The 21,712-nt window shown below is 36.7% G+C and overlaps 1 protein-coding gene and 1 long non-coding RNA gene across 2 annotated transcripts in view; both read right to left on the bottom strand.

The window, feature by feature from the left end:
* LOC309477985 overlaps positions 1 to 21,712 on the bottom strand; it is a 33,707-nt gene that overhangs the window by 6,191 nt on the left and 5,804 nt on the right. The gene's annotated exons all lie outside the window — the stretch shown is intronic.
* Positions 1 to 21,712, bottom strand: part of LOC309476837 (uncharacterized protein) — a gene marked incomplete at its 3' end in the record, with an annotated part of 180,910 nt that overhangs the window by 1,281 nt on the left and 157,917 nt on the right. The window contains exon 2 of the mRNA XM_082139970.1: positions 1 to 1,046. This exon is cut by the window's left edge and continues 146 nt beyond it. Within this exon, the coding sequence (XP_081996096.1) occupies positions 1 to 951 (951 nt within the window). The 5' untranslated portion in view covers positions 952 to 1,046. The remainder of the gene's footprint in view (positions 1,047 to 21,712) is intronic.

Below are 21,712 nucleotides of genomic sequence, written 5' to 3' on the forward strand. Positions count from 1 at the left end.
CGCTAGCTCGTTTATGTAGATATTGAACAGCGTGGGACTTAAGCTGCAGCCCTGCCTCACTCCACGACTCTGAGGGAGGAATTCTGTGTGTTTGTTACCAATTTTTACTGCAAATTTGTTGTTTGTATACATTGATTTGATGATGTCATATGTTTTTCCTCCGATGCCACACTGGATTAATTGAAGGAAAAGACCTTCATGCCAAATGGAGTCAAAAGCTTTTTTGAAGTCAACAAAGCATGAGAAAATTTTACTTTTGTTTTGGTTGATTTGCTTGTCGATTAAGGTATGGAGAGTGTATATATGGTCTGATGTGCGATATTCAGGTCGGAAGCCAATCTGACATTTACTCAGGACATTTCTGTCTTTGAGGAAATGGGCTAGTCTTCCGTTTAGGATGTTGCAGAAGAGTTTGCCTAGGTTGCTGTTTACACATATACCACGGTAATTATTAGGGTCAAATCTGTCTCCCTTTTTATGGATTGGGGTAATAAGACCTTTGTTCCAGATGTTGGGGAATATACCTAAACTCAGGATGATATTGAAGAGCTTGAGAATGGCTAATTTGAATTTGTGGTCTGTGTATTTAATCATTTCATTTAGGATGCCATCGACACCACAGGCTTTTTGCAGTTTCAGGGTTTGTATCTTGTCTAATAGTTCAGCTAGTGTCATTGGAGAGTCTAAGGGGTTCTGGTAGTCTTTGATGGTTGATTCTAAAACCCTTAGTTTGTCATACAGGGCATTTTGTTCCTGATTTTTGTTTATATCACTAAAGAGGTTGGAGAAGTGGTTTTTCCAAACATCTCCATTCTGGATGGCTAGTTCTTGATGGTAAGTTTTGTTTAGTGTGTTCCAGTGTTTCCAGAAGCGGTTGGATTCTAAGGATTCTTCAATTTCCCTGAGTTGACTTTTTGTGTTTTGTTCTTTTTTCTTTCTTAAAGTATTCATATATTGTTTAAGTTTTTTCTCTCTCTCTCTCTCTCTCTCTCTCTCTCTCTCTCTCTCCTCTCTCTCTCTCTCTCTCTCTCTCTCTCTCTCTCTCTCTCTCTCTCTCTCTCTCTCTCTCTCTCTCTCTCTCTCTCTCTCTCTCTCTCTCTCTCTCTCTCTCTCTCTCCTCTTTCCTTCCAACTGTACACTTCAATGAAAGAGGAACTTCATCATCTGCTTGTTTGACACATTTCACAAGATTGCTTGGTTCCACATGTTTCTATTCACTTTTTACCTTCATCATTTATTTTCACATCTTTTACAGTTTTTTTATTCGCTTTGGTTCTATTTTCACAAGTAAGGTGTACATTTTCAAAACTCTTAGTACAAAAACCCAAACTGATCACACTTGTAACACAGCTGGTCATTCTTTCAAAACCTGATCTCATGCTTTCATTACAGTTATACACTCTTCAGTCCACATAATCACTGTTTCAAACACAAGATTATTGTAATATGTAATGAGAACATTTGGTTTAATCACAGAAACACAACAGTATGATCTTATTTCAATTTAGTACTTTTAACAATCAGTTCATCCAACAGCAAACAATGCAAGAGACATGTTTCAAATCACAGTCGTTGCTGAATTACAGTAATACAGGCTATGCCACATTAGAAAATACACGTGCTTAACCTAACTTATGTAACTGAATCCATAATGTTTGTAATAGTATCTATCCAGTGTGTTATCAGAAGCTGTGATGAAGCACAGCCATGAGGTTCTGTGCTAGAACAGAGTTTGCTGGCAATGATTACAGTAAATGATTTTGACTATTTGACTGAATATACAGTAGTGGACCTTTACAGATGAAGGCTGAGGTACAGTAATGTAACTACCATGTCTCTACCATGTTTACAGTATCACACACATACTGTAATGTAAAATGCTGTATTTGATGCCGTCTGTCTCCCTTCTACTGATGCATCTCTGATCAATCTGATGTTTTACAGTCATTAACTGTTTCCTCTCCCTTATACTCTATTCTGCTTTACAGTATTTGCACAAATGGCAAATTTATCTGTATCTTTCTCTCTCTCACACACACACACTTGCGTGTGCACACACTTTGAACATAGCGGTGGTTATTATCTATAAATCTATAAATCACTTATGTAAAAATAATTCATTACATTTGGTTATCCATATCAGAAATAGCAAACAAGTTCTATAGACACTGTATAATCAATATCTACAGAAATCTATAGGTGTACCAAATGATTCATTGATTAACCATTAAGATCAGTTGGATTAAATCATAGACAAATGTATTAAACTGAACAAGAAGAGATGCAAATCAAAGGTTTGATAGTAAGAGCTTTATGAAAGGCAGTGACTGTGAATGAAACACTTCTGTAGATGAAACACTTATCTTGTGTTGTGATATTAAAATGTAAAGTTTTAAAGTTTTGAAAATGTACACCTAACTTGTGAAAATAGTACCAAAGCGAATAAAAAAAACTGTAAATGCCTTAGATTTTAGTGATATAACATTATTGACTTTCAATCGAAAAAATATGAAAATATCTTATATAATATAAAAAAATCATTTATATTTTTTAACGTTCGTTTTTTTTTACTATCATAAACTTACCAGAGTGAAATAATCATAAACCATTATTTATTTTGTGAAGATGTTGTTCAGAGAAGAGCTTGAGATGAGATGTGAGATGTGAAGAAATCATCATAAAATAAATTCATCAACAGAATATTTATTGTGCGTCATTTCGAATCAAGCTGCAATTTTGTCAAACTATAATTAAACGTCTCACTCCAGGCCGTGGAATAAATTACACTGTACTATATATTCACATAGAAAACAGCTGATTTACACTAATAATATTTCACAGTTTTTACTGTATTTTTGATCAAATAAACACAGCTTTGATGAGCAGAAGAGACTCTTTGGCAGTAATTGTCCTGTGATGTTTGTCATTAAGTTATGGGTTAGGCTTGTGTTAGGGTTAGGGTTAGGGTTAGGTTAGGCTTGTGTAAGGGTTAGGGTTAGGGTTAGGGTTAGGGTTAGTCATCGCCAGTGGCTCATGCATATCGACTGTCACTAAAAATCAGTGGTAAAACGTGAGGAAATGCTAGATTTTCTTTATAGCTGGCAAAGTTAAAGTCTAATGAAATACACTGACACCTTATTTTTGTCCTTTCAAAAGTAACTGAATGCCCTGCTACATATATAGCCTACTACAGTAATCATAATTGTATTTAAAACATATAAATGTACATGTATATGTATAATTATGTCATTATAAAATATATATTTGTTTATATACACACTATAAATGCATTTATTTGAAAATAATAAATTTTCCGCTTAAAAAAACAAAACAAAAAACGTTTCGTACGTTACATAGCCTAGATCTACGTGCCCCCTAAACCCACATAATAAAGATGGACAGTGACATAGACATTTGCACAAATTAAGCATACGTTCCATACAATTGAGGTATTATCGAAATATCTGAATTTGAATAACGAGTGATTATTTAACAAAAAGCATAAAACGGTCAGGGTTACATTTTAGACACACACACACACACACACACACACACACCTCTGAAGCGATAGAAAAGCCCTCGGGACCGCATCACTCGCAAGACTAAACCTGCATTGGTGTACAAGGCTGAAGTCCACCATTCTCCAGTTGAGAGGTTGCTACACACACATAGTTTCACGAGTTCACATATTAATGAAATCTGATGTAATATTATAATGCGTATTTGGCTTGCTGTCCGGAGGGAGGGCTCCGAGCTCGGAATTCGGCCCGACCCCAGAGTACTCCCCCCTATGAATGTATAGCTCATAGGTATCTATGAGTAGACCCAGCCGAAAGTGAGGTGATGGGGTGGTGGCGGGATGCTGAGAAATTAGTCATGAGACAGGAGGTAAGGGAAGGCTTTATTCATACTGGCTTCTTCTTGTGCTGATTGGATGATTACCTGAACATGCTCCTCCCGAACTTTGTTACATAAAACTTCATTTAGATTTGTCCGTGGTTGGAGAGCAAGTGTCTTCTCATTTGATGAGAAAACTCAGTTACATGAATAATTATGAGACACCGATGAGTCATCAACAGCCTGTGACGTGGACACGATGAAGATTTTAAACCCGGGAGATGAAAATAGCGGAAAAAAACTCAAATTTAACCATTTTCCCCTACTATTAAATCTAACAGATGCTAACATTGTCTTCAATGGTGTTCAACACACATACCTTTGGTTTAGGGTTTCATGACCCTTTAAACCATACTTTCAGTCTACATTTTATTTACTTCTCATAAATATACTTAAAATTCCACTTAAGTGTGCTTGACTTATACCGAGAGAAAAGTCCAAGTATATTTGGCCTGTACTTGAACTCAATCTTTTGATCGAGATATACTTAAAGAATAATTAAGTATTCAAAGTATACATGGCTTGTAGTTGTGTTAACTCTTTTGATCGAGTAGCTTATTAAATATACTTTTTTTTTTTTTCGTTACAGTCTGTAATACAGTAGAGTAGGGGACGCTATATGACACATCTTCTAGTACAGAATCTCCGGATCAAAACACAGGAGAAGAAGAAGCTGAAACAAGTGATAGAAGATTGCTCACTCAAATGTAAAATAACATGATCATCAAACATTAAACAGCGTGTAAATCAAAACTGCGTAATGTTACCAAATGAAATGAAGCGTAACCCATGAAGAACGACTGAAGCGTTGGGGTGTCGGACTCGATCTCCTACATCTGTGTTTCATCATCGGTCTGGATCTGATCAAGGCGTAATCTTCGACAAATACATTTTCTCAACTTTTTTGCTTAAAATGTTGTCTTTCTTTATGAAACTCACCGACATTCAAGTGTTGAGATGCATGAAGCTAATAAAAGGTTTTTAAAATTAAAGTACAGTTAAAGGTATTTTTCAAGTATAAAAAATTATATCTACATTTGAACATAGTAGTTACTGCAAGTGCAGAAAATATATATAAATAGTAAACTATAAGTATAATGTTATGTTCACTTAAAGAGAACTTACAGCTATACTTGCAGATAAACTACTAAACTAGTAGTTTACTGAGAGGACACTTCAGTGTGTGCTTTCATCAACTAAAACATGAACTACTTGTATTAAAATAGTAAATAAGTAGTTTACTACTCTTACACTTATAGTACACTTAAACGTATACTTTTATATACTAAAAGTGGGCCAATTTAGTCTCAAGCAGTATTGAAATAGTGCACTTACAAGTTATCAAGTGCAATCCTACATGGAATCCGCCTGGGCAGTTAGCATGGGGCTATTACGTAACCCGTGGACAATCCTACATGGCCATTCTTCAGTCCGTTTCACACCCATACGGCCCCACATACAAATGTTGGCTGGGACAAAGTAGTAAGAAATATGTATCTTACTAAGGATAATTTCTATACATTTATAAAGACACAAAATAAACCTCTATTTTCACCCTTCACATTGTGTTCTCGAGGGATGTTTACCTTTTCTTCAAGTGACGGTTTATTTCAGCCGGTTTATATTTAGCACTGTACAGTAAAGGCAGTTTGTCATGAGAAACTTCTGAAGCTGAAAGCCCCGGTCTGACCTCAACATCACTCATGTCATTCTAGGTCTTTTCCAAACCGTATATATAGTTGATCTGTCGTGAATAAAACTCCAACTTAGCATCTGACTTCCTTTTCCTTACGCAACATTCACACAGAAAACAGAGTTATTTTAGAACAACAGCACATTTCTGAACTCCACACTTCATTAGCATGATCTCAGTATTTACTCAAAGTCACAATTCTACAGTGAAGAAACATGAAGTGAGTGTGTCAACAGCTTCATGAGTCAGGCGAGAGCAGGGTATCTCCCGAAACACACACGGCCTCTTCAGCACACTGGTATTTCCCAAACTTACTGGTTTACCCCACAGACGGCATGACCATCAGCAGGAGAGAGACGGGTTAGTGCGTTTGGAAGGATGTGGTGAGAAACGTTAAGACCCTTCCCTTCCTCTGCAACGCCTGCAGTCGGAGTGTGTGTGTGTGTGTGTGTGTGTCCGTGTGTGTGTGTGTGTGTGTGTGTGTGTGTGTGTGTGTGTGTGATTCTGCAGGAACAGACGAGACGGGTCTAGAGGAGCATTCATCAGAACTGACACCACTGAGTCCAGGGTCTTTCACAAATACAGACAATTCAACCGACAACTCCAGATAGAAACACAACCAAACAAGACACAGGTGAACAACATAATCAGTAACCATAGAAACAATCAGTAACCAATGAGAGTCAGGGAAACAGGAACTGAACACATGCAAACTAAAATCCATGAAAACACACAGAATATCACAGCTCGACTGGAAATGATGCACAATAAAAGTACTCCGTTCACAAGTGATATTTGCCTTAAATTATTTCTCTGTTTTCCACACATCACATGCGTCACACTCCATCTCCAGCTCTTCTTCAAGAGAAAACCCTTTCTGAGGAAATGATGCCACAACTGAGCCAAGGAATTTTCACACAATAAATATTGAAACGGTGTGCGATTATTTTAAACAAACATCCAGATATAATTATAATGTTTATACTGTATATAATGTTTATTTATAATGCAGATCCGGTTTTTCATCAGATTTGATTTATTATTATTATTGCTATGATGATGATGATGATGAAGATGAGGATGATCTACACTATCCTGCACTGTCCTGTCAGTGTGTGAATAACCGTGTGTGTGTTGATCAGCAGAACTGTGAACGACTGCACTCCTGCATACTGTAATATTACACTAATACTGCAATCATCATGATGAGTTATATCTGCATTATATCTGAATATCAGCGCCATAAACACACATTTCCTCAGAACAAGCTGCTCTGAAACAACATGCAGTGTGATACAAATAATACATGCAAATACAAATAAACTATACAAATAAACTTGACCTGAATTGAATATACAGATTATTTAGTATGTTAGCAATATCTGACTGCCAGGAGATTGTCATTTCATATTGATTCTCTTTTTAATCCACGAATAACAACACGACGATCTGTGAACGTTCTCTAGAGTTCTGTGTGTTTCTCAAAGAGATGCAAGATTGATTTACATAAAGAAGGAGCTTATGTAACGAGGTAATTTCTTTAGTTATCACAAAAACACAATGCAAAGCGTGCGACTCTATATGCGTGTGGAAAACACGACCAAAACATTATTTTCTACAGTTTTCGAGAGCCAGTCAAATCAAAACTCCCAGGTGAACAAGACGTGGTATTAAATGTATTAAAAATATACTTGAAATTCAAGTAGGATGTTTATAATACATTTGTATTCCCAACAAGTGCATTAAAAATACATCGAATTGCATTTGAATATATTTCTAAAAAAGTATACAAGAAGTATATTGATAATAAATATAGGCTTAGTCACACTTTTAAGAAATATGCTAAACACAAGCATACTTTTAGTGAAGTCTATTAAAAGAATACTTATGTTGCTCTTACTTAAAGTACATTTTATGAGTAAGGCATTAAATGATTAAGCTTTTAGTGTGTTTAAAATATATGTACTTTATAAACACTTAGGCCTACTGCAATATATTTTAAATTTATGTATTTATCATTTTAATATTTTGAAAAAAATGTTTTTACATTTACAATGTACCAACTTATAATGTATTAGAAACATTTGTCAACTATTATTAAGCATTGTAATCATAGATATACATAATAAAGACTAGATGTCTAGCGGCGGAGTCTCTAACGGCATCACCGGCGGCCATCTTGTCACAGGCAAGCTTTCTGGCGGGTATGTATCACCTGATGCAGGGGTTCCCAAACTTTTCCATGACAAGGCCCCCCAAATACCACTAGGTTCTGGCCAAGGCCCCCCTTTTGCAGGATGTGTTATTGAACCCATCGACAATACTATGGCAAATGTAGAAATAAATAAATAAACAGAACATCTAGGTGAACATCAGATTATGTGATGGTGTTTGATACCAGCCAATCAGAAAGATTATAGAGATGAACCTATTACAATTTTCAAGGCCAATTCCAATTTGTCATTGAGTTTGACCTGCCAATACAGATTTTAGCCGATTCTGATTTAATTTTTTCTAACCACTTTACAGCACACACAAATATTTATTTTCTATATATTTTATAAAACACCACTTTTATCCAAACTGATTAATAAAAACAAGTTTAAATGGGTACATTTTCTATAAATATTTTTGAGTCTTCATTTTCTTGAAGCCTACTGAAGTTCTTGTTAAAACACACTATACATGCAAATTATGTGCATTTTTGGTACTTATTGTGTGAAATCATATTTATTTTGTCCATCAAAAGTGTGCTTTCACTTTAATTGAGCGTGAGCAGCGCAGCAAAAATAGACTCGGCGCCGAAACCCTCCACTTCACTACTGCTCACAGCACGCGACGCTCCTGCTTGACGCTCACGCGCTGCTTCTGCTCGCGGTGTGAATGCACTCACTGAACATGCACGACGGAAAAAATTTGCGCTACTCACGCGCCGCTCGCGGTCTGAAACGGCCGTAATTCACAAGGTTTCCTACATGTGTGTTCTGTGTGCACGTGTGATGCTGATGTTGCGCGATGTTAATCATGCGGCGCCCGAGTGCATTTGAATCGGCATTATGTCAGACTGAAAATCACGTGAAAATCGGCCAATTCTGGTCACCAGCCGATCAATCAGTTAATCTCTAAAAGATTAGCATTACAAGTATAATGTTCAGATAGGCTATGCAACAAATTATTAAAATGTTATTTTATAACAATACTCATATTAACACATTGTTTTTCCAACTTGCTGCGGCCCCCCTGGCGCCCCCTGGCGGCCCCCCAGGGGGCCGCGGCCCCCAGTTTGAAAACCCCTGACCTGATGTAAGAACACAAATTCTCTAATCTCGCTCAAATCTTGACGGATTTTCAAACGGTTTGGTTTCTTACAAACGTTATTGACGTGGCTATAATTCTGGATGCTTGAACATGTTGAAATTGCAGATTTTCTTTTCGAAAAACGACTTAATCGTGCAGCATAGTTGTGTATCACGGCTACTTGCGCAAGTTATCAAGGCTGAGACCACAATCGAGCTGTTCAATTATATATATAGGTTTTACTGACACCAATAACGATTTTATGACAACTAATCTAAATTACAATCTTTGTGGATGTGGTTGTAGTTATAAGCTGGCTAATAACCAGAAGCTGTGAGTGAGACCTATAGCAGCTAACGCTACAGTTTAGCTGCTACCCAGCAATTTTACATCAGTGGGAGAGGCAGAATTACTCTTTCTTTTCAATATAACTTAAGTTGCACATGATTTCCAATCGGTTTGGTTTGTTAAAAACATCTTACATTATGATACAGGAAATTGCTGGCTTTATACACTGAGTTTAAGTAGCCTATATACTGATTCAACATAAATAACATAAATATCTTGTGCGTGTGTATATTCATTGCACCTATCTGTTCTGTTCAATGTTATTTTCATATGGAAGTCCATGGTTATAATTATTCATAAGTATGCAGTGTCATAACTACATCTCTGACGTTTATAACAAACCAAACCGTTTGAAAATCGGTAGAAAATTGAGCAATTTATGGTTATTTAAAAAGTACATGCACCATTAAAACACAATGTTACGAGTGAGCGAGCTGACTGTGGCAAGATGGCCGCCAGGTGCGGACGTCGACCTCCATTGGCCAGCAGCGCGGACGAGACATCTAGCCTTCATTATGTATATCTATGATTGCAATAAGCATACTTAAAAGGCTGTTGTCCATTACATACGTTTGTACTACTGAAATTCCCACAAGGATTTTAACATCATATTATTTGAAATGCATCATAGATTCATTTTCCAAAGATGTTTAAAAAAGTTTGTACTTTTCAATACTTGTCTGTGCCAGTCGTATTTTTAACAAAGTGTAACATCACGTCTTTTTCAGTGCAGCTACATTCAGTTTGACCAATCAGAGCCAAGCTTTTCAAGTCGAAGTCGAAGCAGACTCAGAGATGAAGATCTGCCTCAGAAGTGACTGGTGAGTTTGAGTTGCTGTTTGCAGAAATAAATCACTCTCTGTTTAGTTTCTCCTAGGTGGACAGGTCTGCTATGCATCTGCTAATATGACTTACACGTGGACTACTGACGTTAGCCGCTGTAATGCTGACACTGATTTCTAGCAACTTCAGCACTGGGTATATAGTCAAAGTCTAAAGTCTTTGTTTAAGTTTAAAGTTTAAAATCTATGCAGAGACATTTGTCTGTCTTAAAACAACTATAAAACATTGTCCAATGCATCTGCTAAAAACAGAATTAGTCATTATAACATGTACAACATTACATTAACATTCTTTTTATTTGCAAAATGAAGCTGTGTATTTATTTCTGATTTCCTGAACAATCCGGCTTCATTGTTATGATGCAAATGATCTTTGAAAAGTTTGAAAAAAACATGTTATGAACATAAAGTTACTTTGTCTTGAGATGACCAGCCAATCATAGTAGTGTGTGTTGATTGGTGTTTATATTTGTTCAAGCTTGACAACCTTATTGCCTTTTTGATTACTTTCTAATATATATTTCTAATTACAAATAAGTACAAAGATTACATTGTTAAAAGGGAAGCTTATAAGAGAGCATACATCTGAAACTGCTGAGTCTGAAGGGTTTAGATTATCACCCACCAAGTACATTGTCCTCAGCGTACTGTCATTATATCTGTCTCATATCACCTCTGTTATCGAGATCTTTGAGGCCTAATGGAAGGTGATTCTGTCAGTCTTGGGAGGAAAATGTTGGCAACGTGTCCATTTCAGTGTCTAATTTGTGCTGCCTTTGAGTCATTCATGTAAAAAATCTGTTTAACTGTTTTGTTTTTGGTAAAGCTGCAAGTCACTTGTCCTAGTTGTCCTGGCATACAATATTTTGCACAACTTCTAATTTCCTTAAACCTTTGCAACAGAAGTGAAGAGAGAGCATGTTAGCATGAGCACAATAGACACGCTCATGGGGAATACCCTAGGTTTAAATAAACCACAATTATCAATACACAACATGCCCTCTAATACTCACAGGTTGCTTTATTACTGATAATAAGTATATCTGTGAGTTTTTGATTGAACTCTGCTCACTGTAAGTTGTGTTGGGCTTCTTCTAATCTCATGTTCAGAGTAACTCATAGAGTTCTGTATAGTGACGACAGACAGGGTAAAAGACACTCATGTCCAGCTTGATGAGGATATAGCCAAAGCTTTGAAAGGTAAACTGAGAAGTCAACGGAATTATAATGCATTTCTATGCAAATTATTATACATATATTCAAACATGGATACAAAAATGTTAATCATTGGTTAATTTTATATACATTCTTCTTCCTTTCACAGACCCTGTGATAAAGCAGTCTTCAAACACTAGTGTCTGAACCACAAGCCCTCAGTTGTGGAAAATGAGTCGTACTTAGAGAAGTGATCGTCATCTCGAAGATGAAGATGTGACACTCTAACTCTTCTGTTTCTTTGGTTCAGCCGTTTGTAGGCCTGAGTTTGTACATAATTAATGATTCACTTCTGCACATTGTTTTTCCGTAACTTTAATTTTTTCAGAAAATTGCATTGTGATGCTTATTTATTTAGTGATGTAATATTCATAGTGTATTTTTCAGAAATACAGGTATAACTGAAATATTCTACAAAAAGTGTATAAATATAGCTCTGCCATAGCATTTCACTGATCTTTATTATGTATTTTGTTCAAGAGATTATATCTGCTGCTGTACTTTTTTAATGTACTCTTATGTTTTATTTAGCAATATCCACAACAAGATACTATATTAAAGTTTTCTTGATTTCAAAGTCTGTGTATGTCTTAACATTTATATTTAATTATTTTTGCACTTTTAATATACTATACTTTTAATATGCTTTATAATAAACTATTAGTGTAATGCTAATACATTTTTAATGAGCTGAAATGCTATTTAAATGTTCTTGAAGTACATTAAAATTAAACTTCAAATATATTCTAACTGTAGTTTAAGACATATGAAAGTATATTTTAAATGTACTGTAAAGAAATACACTTAAATGCACTAAATGTACTTGAAGTGGTTCAATTTTAGCACAATTTAATATATTAAAATATAGTGCAAATAGCTTAAAATTTATCTTAAGCATATCTTGAAATACATTTAATATACTTGAAGTAGTTTCAAAATAATACATTTAATACGCACTTAGTATAGTACAATTTGAATATATTATGTCCAAAAAAGCACAATTTAAATATATTTCCTTTTCATCTGGGCTGACTAATAGATTGAAAGAGTTCTGTAGGATTTCATTTGAAACAATTTTCACTCATACATTAACTTCACAAAAACTTACAAAAAAACCCATTCAATTAAAAGGTGCCTAATAATCATCTAATATTAAACTTTGAGGAATCTCAAACTCAACTCTTCGAGAGGAATCTCAAACTCAACTCTACGAGAGGAATCTCAAACTCAACTCTACGAGAGGAATCTCAAACTCAACTCTACGAGAGGAATCTCAAACTCAACTCTACGAGAGGAATCTCAAACTCAACTCTACGAGAGGAATCTCAAACTCAACTCTACGAGAGGAATATCAAACTCAACTCTACGAGAGGAATCTCAAACTCAACTCTACGAGAGGAATATCAAACTCAACTCTACGAGAGGAATCTCAAACTCAACTCTACGAGAGGAATCTCAAACTCAACTCTACGAGAGGAATCTCAAACTCAACTCTACGAGAGGAATCTCAAACTCAACTCTACGAGAGGAATCTCAAACTCAACTCTACGAGAGGAATCTCAAACTCAACTCTACGAGAGGAATATCAAACTCAACTCTACGAGAGGAATATCAAACTCAACTCTACGAGAGGAATATCAAACTCAACTCTACGAGAGGAGAGGAATATCAAACTCAACTCTACGAGAGGAATATCAAACTCAACTCTACGAGAGGAATATCAAACTCAACTCTACGAGAGGAATATCAAACTCAACTCTACGAGAGGAATCTCAAACTCAACTCTACGAGAGGAATATCAAACTCAACTCTACGAGAGGAGAGGAATATCAAACTCAACTCTACGAGAGGAATATCAAACTCAACTCTACGACAGGAATATCAAACTCAACTCTTCGAGAGCAATCCCAAACTCAACTCTACGAGAGGAATCTGTCATGAAGACTCAGAGAAACTCAGAGGCTTTACTCATGGCTTCTGACGAATAATCTAACGTCTGCTGCACTTAAAACCAACACATCTCAACTTGTTATGGTTTGTTTCTTTTGTGCGTTTTTTTTTTTTTTTTTTTTTTTTTTTTTACTCCCCAAAGTATTTATTTAATTAAAAATTTTGTCAATTCAGATACATTGAACAATTGAATTGGACAAACACATGAACTCTTTCCCCGCCACTGACAGAATTTTCTATCTATCCATGTTTTCTCTGTTATACGGTAGGGGGCGCTGTTACACATCTACTGAAAGAGTACAGAATCTCCTGATCAAAACACAGAAGAAGAAGCAGAAAAGCATGATAGAAGCATTGCTGTCGCATATGTAAAGTAACACGATCACCAACATTAATCAGCATATAAATCAAACTGCCTAAAGTTACTGAATGAAATGTCGACCCAGGATGAGCTTCAGGACTGTGAAGCTTTGAGGTGTTGATGGACTCGATCTACTCCATCTGTGTTTGATCATCGTTCTGAATCACATCTGGATGTAGTCTTTGACAAAAACACGATTTCTCATCTTTTTGCTAAAAATTTTGCTTTTTAAATAAAACTTTCCCAGATTCAGGAGTTGATAAAACAGAATGGTGTAAGCTATAGTACGGCTGTGTGTTCAGCCGTACACAAAGAGTTAAAATGGCTTTAGTTAATGTGTTTAAAAAGCCTGATGAAACATTGAGATCTATCGAATAGACATGTTGCATATCAAAGAAAAACTCTGATGCATTATGATTTCTGCACATCAGGTGTGCTTCTGAACGCAGGCTTGAGGTCGATGGGTTGGTGATCTTCACGATGGCATTCGAGGCGTTTCAGGACACAGTAATGCAGAAGATCCTCCTGTCATTCGCGTGTGTTTTAAGGAGTGGTGACCGGCTCAGGAATGCGTTTCCTGGTGTTTAGAGCTGTGGTTTAACATGTTCTCTCGATCGCTTTCACAAATAAACTGCAAACTCCACTCCTGATGCACATCCACTGGCACAATCTGGTGCAGGTTATTAGATGCACACGTCAGTTTCTCTGGTTTCTCCAGCGCTCGAGCCAGTCCAAGGCTGTCAACATCGTGTGTGTGTGTGTGTGTGTGTGTGTGTGTGTGTGTGTGTGTGTGTGTGTGTGTGTGTGTGTGTGTGAGAGCGAGTTTTAAACATGGACAGGCGGATCAAAAAACATCAACTCAGTGTGAACAAGAGCTTGTTTAAATGATGTACTCTACAACAGACTGCGTTTGGACAGTTCCTGCATTGGAACAGAACTTCACGCTGAGGGAAGGGGAAGTTCAGCTCAGGCGTTACGGGGACGTTGTGTTTAACTTCACCACATTAGTAGTAAATGTCAGTGTGTTACGCCAGCAGAGAGAGTTATGTCTCGATCTCCACAGACTAAAAAATGCCTGTTATCTTTGAACAACTCCTGGTCGAGGACTTTGAATGGTGTGTGAATCCCTGAATCAGGTCAAAGAGACTCGTACTGTACTCCTGTCACGACTGCACACACTCGCAATCTCACATGACCTACACACAGCTGAGGATTTATGAGCTATTGTTCTCTGCTGTCGTAAACACTGAGTCTTCTGCATACGTGATCAGAGCGACACGAGGCTTATCGACTGCAACGCAGAACACTGAACCTCGGGTGAACACACACACACACACACACACACACACTCACATCAGATCATACACACACACACGTCAGTCAATATTATAAACACTAGAGTTCATTCGTTCATTCGACTCTACAGAGGAACATGGAGAACACAGTTACAGGAAAATATTATATTGTAACAAAGTAAACAAACTTTGCAATCACGTAAAAAATTATAGTAATGACAACGTACAGTAGTGATGTGAATAAAGTGTAGTGTTGTGCTGGATATCGAATAGTTGGCCTATCAAATGTCTGTATATTCAGCACTTGTGTACTGTGATGACACTGCAGAGGTCAGTAAAGACTCTAGATGAAGAGCGTTACAGTAAACCCTGTAGATGAAGAGCGTTACTGTAAAGACTCTAGATGAAGAGCGTTACAGTAAACACTGTAGATGAAGAGCGTTACAGTAAAGACTCTAGATGAAGAGCGTTACAGTAAAGACTCTAGATGAAGAGCGTTACAGTAAAGACTCTAGATGAAGAGCGTTACAGTAAAGACTGTAGATGAAGAGCGTTACAGTAAAGACTGTAGATGAAGAGCGTTACAGTAAAGACTGTAGATGAAGAGCGTTACAGTAAACACTGTAGATGAAGAGCGTTACAGTAAAGACTCTAGATGAAGAGCGTTACAGTAAACACTGTAGATGAAGAGCGTTACAGTAAAGACTCTAGATGAAGAGCGTTACAGTAAACACTGTAGATGAAGAGCGTTACAGTAAACACTGTAGATGAAGAGCGTTACAGTAAACACTGTAGATGAAGAGCGTTACAGTAAAGACTCTAGATGAAGAGCGTTACAGTAAAGACTAGATGAAGAGCGTTACAGTAAACACTGTAGATGAAGAGCGTTACAGTAAAGACTCTAGATGAAGAGCGTTACAGTAAAGACTCTAGATGAAGAGCGTTACAGTAAAGACTGTAGATGAAGAGCGTTACAGTAAAGACTCTAGATGAAGAGCGTTACAGTAAAGACTCTAGATGAAGAGCGTTACAGTAAAGACTCTAGATGAAGAGCGTTACAGTAAAGACTGTAGATGAAGAGCGTTACAGTAAAGACTCTAGATGAAGAGCGTTACAGTAAACCCTGTAGATGAAGAGCGTTACAGTAAACACTGTAGATGAAGAGCGTTAGAGTAAACACTGTAGATGAAGAGCGTTAGAGTAAACACTCTAGATGAAGAGCGTTACAGTAAACACTGTAGATGAAGAGCGTTAGAGTAAACACTCTAGATGAAGAGCGTTACAGTAAACACTCTAGATGAAGAGCGTTAGAGTAAACACTCTAGATGAAGAGCGTTACAGTAAACACTCTAGATGAAGAGCGTTACAGTAAACACTCTAGATGAAGAGCGTTACAGTAAAGACTCTAGATGAAGAGCGTTACAGTAAACACTGTAGATGAAGAGCGTTACAGTAAAGACTCTAGATGAAGAGCGTTACAGTAAAGACTCTAGATGAAGAGCGTTACAGTAAACACTGTAGATGAAGAGCGTTACAGTAAAGACTGTAGATGAAGAGCGTTACAGTAAACACTCTAGATGAAGAGCGTTACAGTAAACACTAGATGAAGAGCGTTACAGTAAAGACTCTAGATGAAGAGCGTTACAGTAAACACTCTAGATGAAGAGCGTTACAGTAAACACTGTAGATGAAGAGCGTTACAGTAAACACTGTAGATGAAGAGCGTTACAGTAAACACTCTAGATGAAGAGCGTTACAGTAAACACTCTAGATGAAGAGCGTTACAGTAAAGACTCTAGATGAAGAGCGTTACAGTAAAGACTCTAGATGAAGAGCGTTACAGTAAACACTAGATGAAGAGCGTTACAGTAAACACTCTAGATGAAGAGCGTTACAGTAAAGACTGTAGATGAAGAGCGTTACAGTAAACACTCTAGATGAAGAGCGTTACAGTAAACACTGTAGATGAAGAGCGTTACAGTAAACACTCTAGATGAAGAGCGTTACAGTAAACACTCTAGATGAAGAGCGTTACAGTAAACACTGTAGATGAAGAGCGTTACAGTAAACACTCTAGATGAAGAGCGTTACAGTAAACACTCTAGATGAAGAGCGTTACAGTAAAGACTCTAGATGAAGAGCGTTACAGTAAACACTCTAGATGAAGAGTGTTACAGTAAAGACTCTAGATGAAGAGCGTTACAGTAAACACTCTAGATGAAGAGCGTTACAGTTTCTGCTTCATCATGTGTTCATGGAGTTTCTCCTCATCTCAGACTCTCTGTATCAACATCAGTGCAACATTTTGAGTCAGTTTCGGTGATTAGTAATTAATTCGTAATTCTTTATAAGTTGTCATAATTACTTATTAGTTCTTAATGATGCCAATCTCATTAAGTAACTACTGATTACCTAATAAGGAACTATCTTAGTCCTAAATTCAATATTACTCACTGATTAGTTAATATTGTTTCCATATTAGTTAATAGTAGTAGCTGAAGTGTTAATGTAGAACTACTCATTAGTCCTGCATTACTTCCTGCATAGTTACTTATTAATGACGGACCATTATTATAAAGTGTTACCCTTTAAAGTGTAACTCTCGCCAAAATGCAACCTAGGCTCTTTTTGTGAATCTACTCGAGGCAAACTCTCGTTTAGAAGCATCATTAGAATGGAAACGCCACTTTTAAGTTTGACCATATTTTCGTTTGTGGTCAAATTGCCTTGTGAATGGGAGTGAATGGGAGTGAATGGGGCACGACTGTGATAGCATCAAAATCTCTATTTCTAAAACAGTAAGAAGGCTCGACACAACATGACACTGTGCCTGAAGTGTCTCCAGCGGCTCTACACATGACCTCCAGCACTGAGAAGTGAACACAGAGTTTACTAAAGAGAGAGGTTCTGAACTCCTCACTGTGTTTCTGTCTGCCGGCATTCTGACAGTCAAAAATAGTCGATCTCCGAATGCGAATGAACCGACTCTGAAGTTTAGTATTGTTTCTTATATGAGGATCCTTTTTCAAATACAAGGTCAATATTGATTTTCACTAACGACAAAACAACAAATTATCCGTGAATGTATATGGAACTGAGCTTTAGGAGCTCTCCATCTTCACTCTCCTCGTGTTACGCTGCACTCGGACATACGGTCAAACTTAAAAGTGCCGTTTCCATTCTAATGATGATTGTCTAATGATGCTTTTACACGAGAGTTAGCCTCGGGTAGGTTAGGTTAAATACAACCTTTGATTTTAATAATGTATTAGTAAATGTTGAAATGAATATTAACTAAGATTAATAAATGCTGAAGAAGTATTGTTCATTCTTAGTTCATGTTAACTAATGTAGTTACAGTGTTTTTCAACTGCTTACACACAAAATCCTCACTTGTCACACAATTTCTGAAACCTGACACTCAAACGCCAGAAACACACACCAAATCTGCAAAACCACACACTCATTCTCGGCCTTCAACTTTTCAAAAACACTTTTTGCACACAAATCTCTTTGTAACACACAACAATCTAACAGGAAGTCTCTTGATTTCCTTTTTCAAACACACCCCTCAAAACACCACATTAATTCATCAGAGCCTCACACACACTCCTCACACACACACACACACACACACACACACACACACACTCACACACACACACACACACACACACACACACACACACACACACACACACACACACACACACACACACACACACACACACACACACACACACACTCACTCACTCACACACACACACACACACACACACACACACACACACACACACACACACACACACACACACACACACAAACACAAACACACACACACACACACACACACACACACTCCTCACACTCACACACACTCCTCACACACACACACACACACACACACACACACACACACACACACACACACACACACACACACTCCTCACACTCACACTCACACTCACACTCACACACACTCCTCACATGTGCAAACACTCACTGCTTTACTGAACACCAGCCGATCAGGGCTTTAGAATAGGCCTATAAATGATGTTTGGTTCCTGTCCAGATAAACATGGCTGATGTGTCTTTCCTCCGGACGGTGTAATACTGTATTCACAACCACAAACACTTACAGTAAAACAATGAACAGTTTGTTTTCAATCTCGCTTTCGTGTTTATCGTGAACTTTTCAACATCTCTCTGACTGTTACTTTCAATCTTGTACAGAAATGTTCACAGGAGCTCATGAAAGAAGAGCTTTAGGTTTTGAATGACATATGATATATCCAAAAATATTATATTATGCCAAAAATGTCTGCAAAATAAGACAAACATTCGCTTTTGAGATGTTTTCTCTCATCCCTCATGAAAAAGAAGTTTATTCAAGTGTTCTATTAGTATACTTCTTTTAAACTAAAAAATAAGAAAGTATACGTTCAGTCTACATTTTATATACTTCTCAAAAATATACTTTATGTACTTCTCAGAAATCTACTTAAAATTACACTTAAGTGTACTTGAGTCTTAAGAAACTTACATTGTTTGAAAAACATTGATTAGAATATTGCTATAAAACAGATATGTTTGTAATTCTGCGTATCTGAGTTTGTGTGGGCTAGTCCACTGGTAGTGTACAGGATTTTACTCTGATTCTACTTTACTCTTTCATTGACTGAATTGTCCAGCTCTCCATGTGTTCACTGTAATACGGTAGGGGACGCTATATGACACATCTTCTAGTACAGAATCTCCGGATCAAAACACAGGAGAAGAAGAAGCTGAAACAAGTGATAGAAGATTGCTCACTCAAATGTAAAATAACATGATCATCAAACATTAAACAGCGTGTAAATCAAAACTGCGTAATGTTACCAAATGAAATGAAGCGTAACCCATGAAGAACGACTGAAGCGTTGGGGTGTCGGACTCGATCTCCTACATCTGTGTTTCATCATCGGTCTGGATCTGATCAAGGCGTAATCTTCGACAAATACATTTTCTCAACTTTTTTGCTTAAAATGTTGTCTTTCTTTATGAAACTCACCGACATTCAAGTGTTGAGATGCATGAAGCTAATAAAAGGTTTTTAAAATTAAAGTACAGTTAAAGGTATTTTTCAAGTATAAAAAATAATATCTACATTTGAACATAGTAGTTACTGCAAGTGCAACAATAATATATATATAGTAAACTATAAGTATAATGTTATGTTCACTTAAAGAAAACTTACAAGTATACTTGCAGTATAAACTACTAAACTAGTAGTTTACTGAGAGGACACTTCAGTGTGTGCTTTCATCAACTAAAAAAATTACTACTTGTATTAAAATAGTAAACTACTTATAAGTTCACTTGTAGTACAGATGCATTACAAATGAGAAACCTAGTTGTGTACTGAAAGTTTACTACTCTTACACTTATAATACACTTAAATGTATACTTTTATATACTAAAAGTGGGCCAATTTAGTCTCAAGCAGTATTGAAATAGTACACTTACAAGTTTACTACAAGTACACATTGATATTAGTATACTTACTACATAAAGTATACTTAAAAATATACTTGAACATTACTTAAGTAAACTTCATAAAATCAACTTGAAGTATACTTCTTTTTAGTAAGGGATATTGTGAATGCAGTGCTTCATTGAGATGTGAGGCATTTTGCATTTTGTGTGTGAAATTCCGGATTTATATGTAAAGTTTTTGGGGGAAAAAAAGGCAAGGTTTAGAAAATATGTGTAAGCAAAAAAAGTTAAAAAAAAAAAAAAAAAATTTTGTAAAAAAGTAAAACTGTAAATAATGTTTACATTTTACATTTAGTCATTTAGCAGACGCTTTTGTCCACAGCGACTTACAATTTAGGACTAAATTAAGCGAGCCATCGTGAAGAGGCGAAAACAACACAAGAAGTGCTCAATATACACAGAGCAGGCTCAGAGGAGCAGAAGCCACACAAGGGCGGATTAAAGGAAAAGGAAAGAAGTTTTTTTTTTTTTTTTTTTTGGGGGGGTCTAAAAGTTTCAAGTGCCAAAAAGGACATGAGTGTAAAACTGATCCAGACATCTCCAGCGGTCTAACCCCAGTTTACTCTCAGATCGACTCATATACTGTCTCTTCTGCTCAGGAAGAGTCTCTTCTGCTCACTGAGGCTGGGTTCATCTGATCACAAATACAGTCAAAACTGTGTAATAGTATAACAGTGTATAACAGTTATTTCTATGTGAACATATAGTAAAGTGTCATTTATTCCTAATTTAACTTTATATTCATCAAAGAATCCTGAAAAATAAAAGGTTACTATATATTCCCATAGAAACAGCTGTTTTAAATTGTAATAATTTTGTTATTTTTTTAATAACATTGTAATAACTGTATAAATAAGAGCAGGTTTGATGAGCAGAAGAGACATAAGTTATTGTCTTAAAAGAAAGAGTCGACCCTGAACCGCCTTTACGAGTCATTAGTGTTTCGAATCCCGATGCGTTACGGTTCTACATCACTGGAAGACACATTTGCATAATACCGCCTATATTGTACATCATCAGCCCTGAAGCGTAATTTTACTGACGACTGTTCCTCTAATCTCTGAGTTCCGCGCGGGATTCGCTAAACGCTTGCTCTAGAAAGACGGGTCAGTACTCAGTTTATTTGGACCAACTTTCTCCTCAGAATCACAACCTGTAAGTATGAATAATTATTGTATGTATTTTCTACCAGGAGTTCAAATAGTTTTGTGTTTTATATTGTGTAGGTCTCCGGCTAACTCACGTTATTACTGTCTTACTGAAATACTTCTGCTAATCA

This window comes from Leuciscus leuciscus, assembly GCF_965113295.1.
Source record: "Leuciscus leuciscus genome assembly, chromosome: 16".
Lineage (NCBI taxonomy): Eukaryota > Metazoa > Chordata > Actinopteri > Cypriniformes > Leuciscidae > Leuciscus > Leuciscus leuciscus.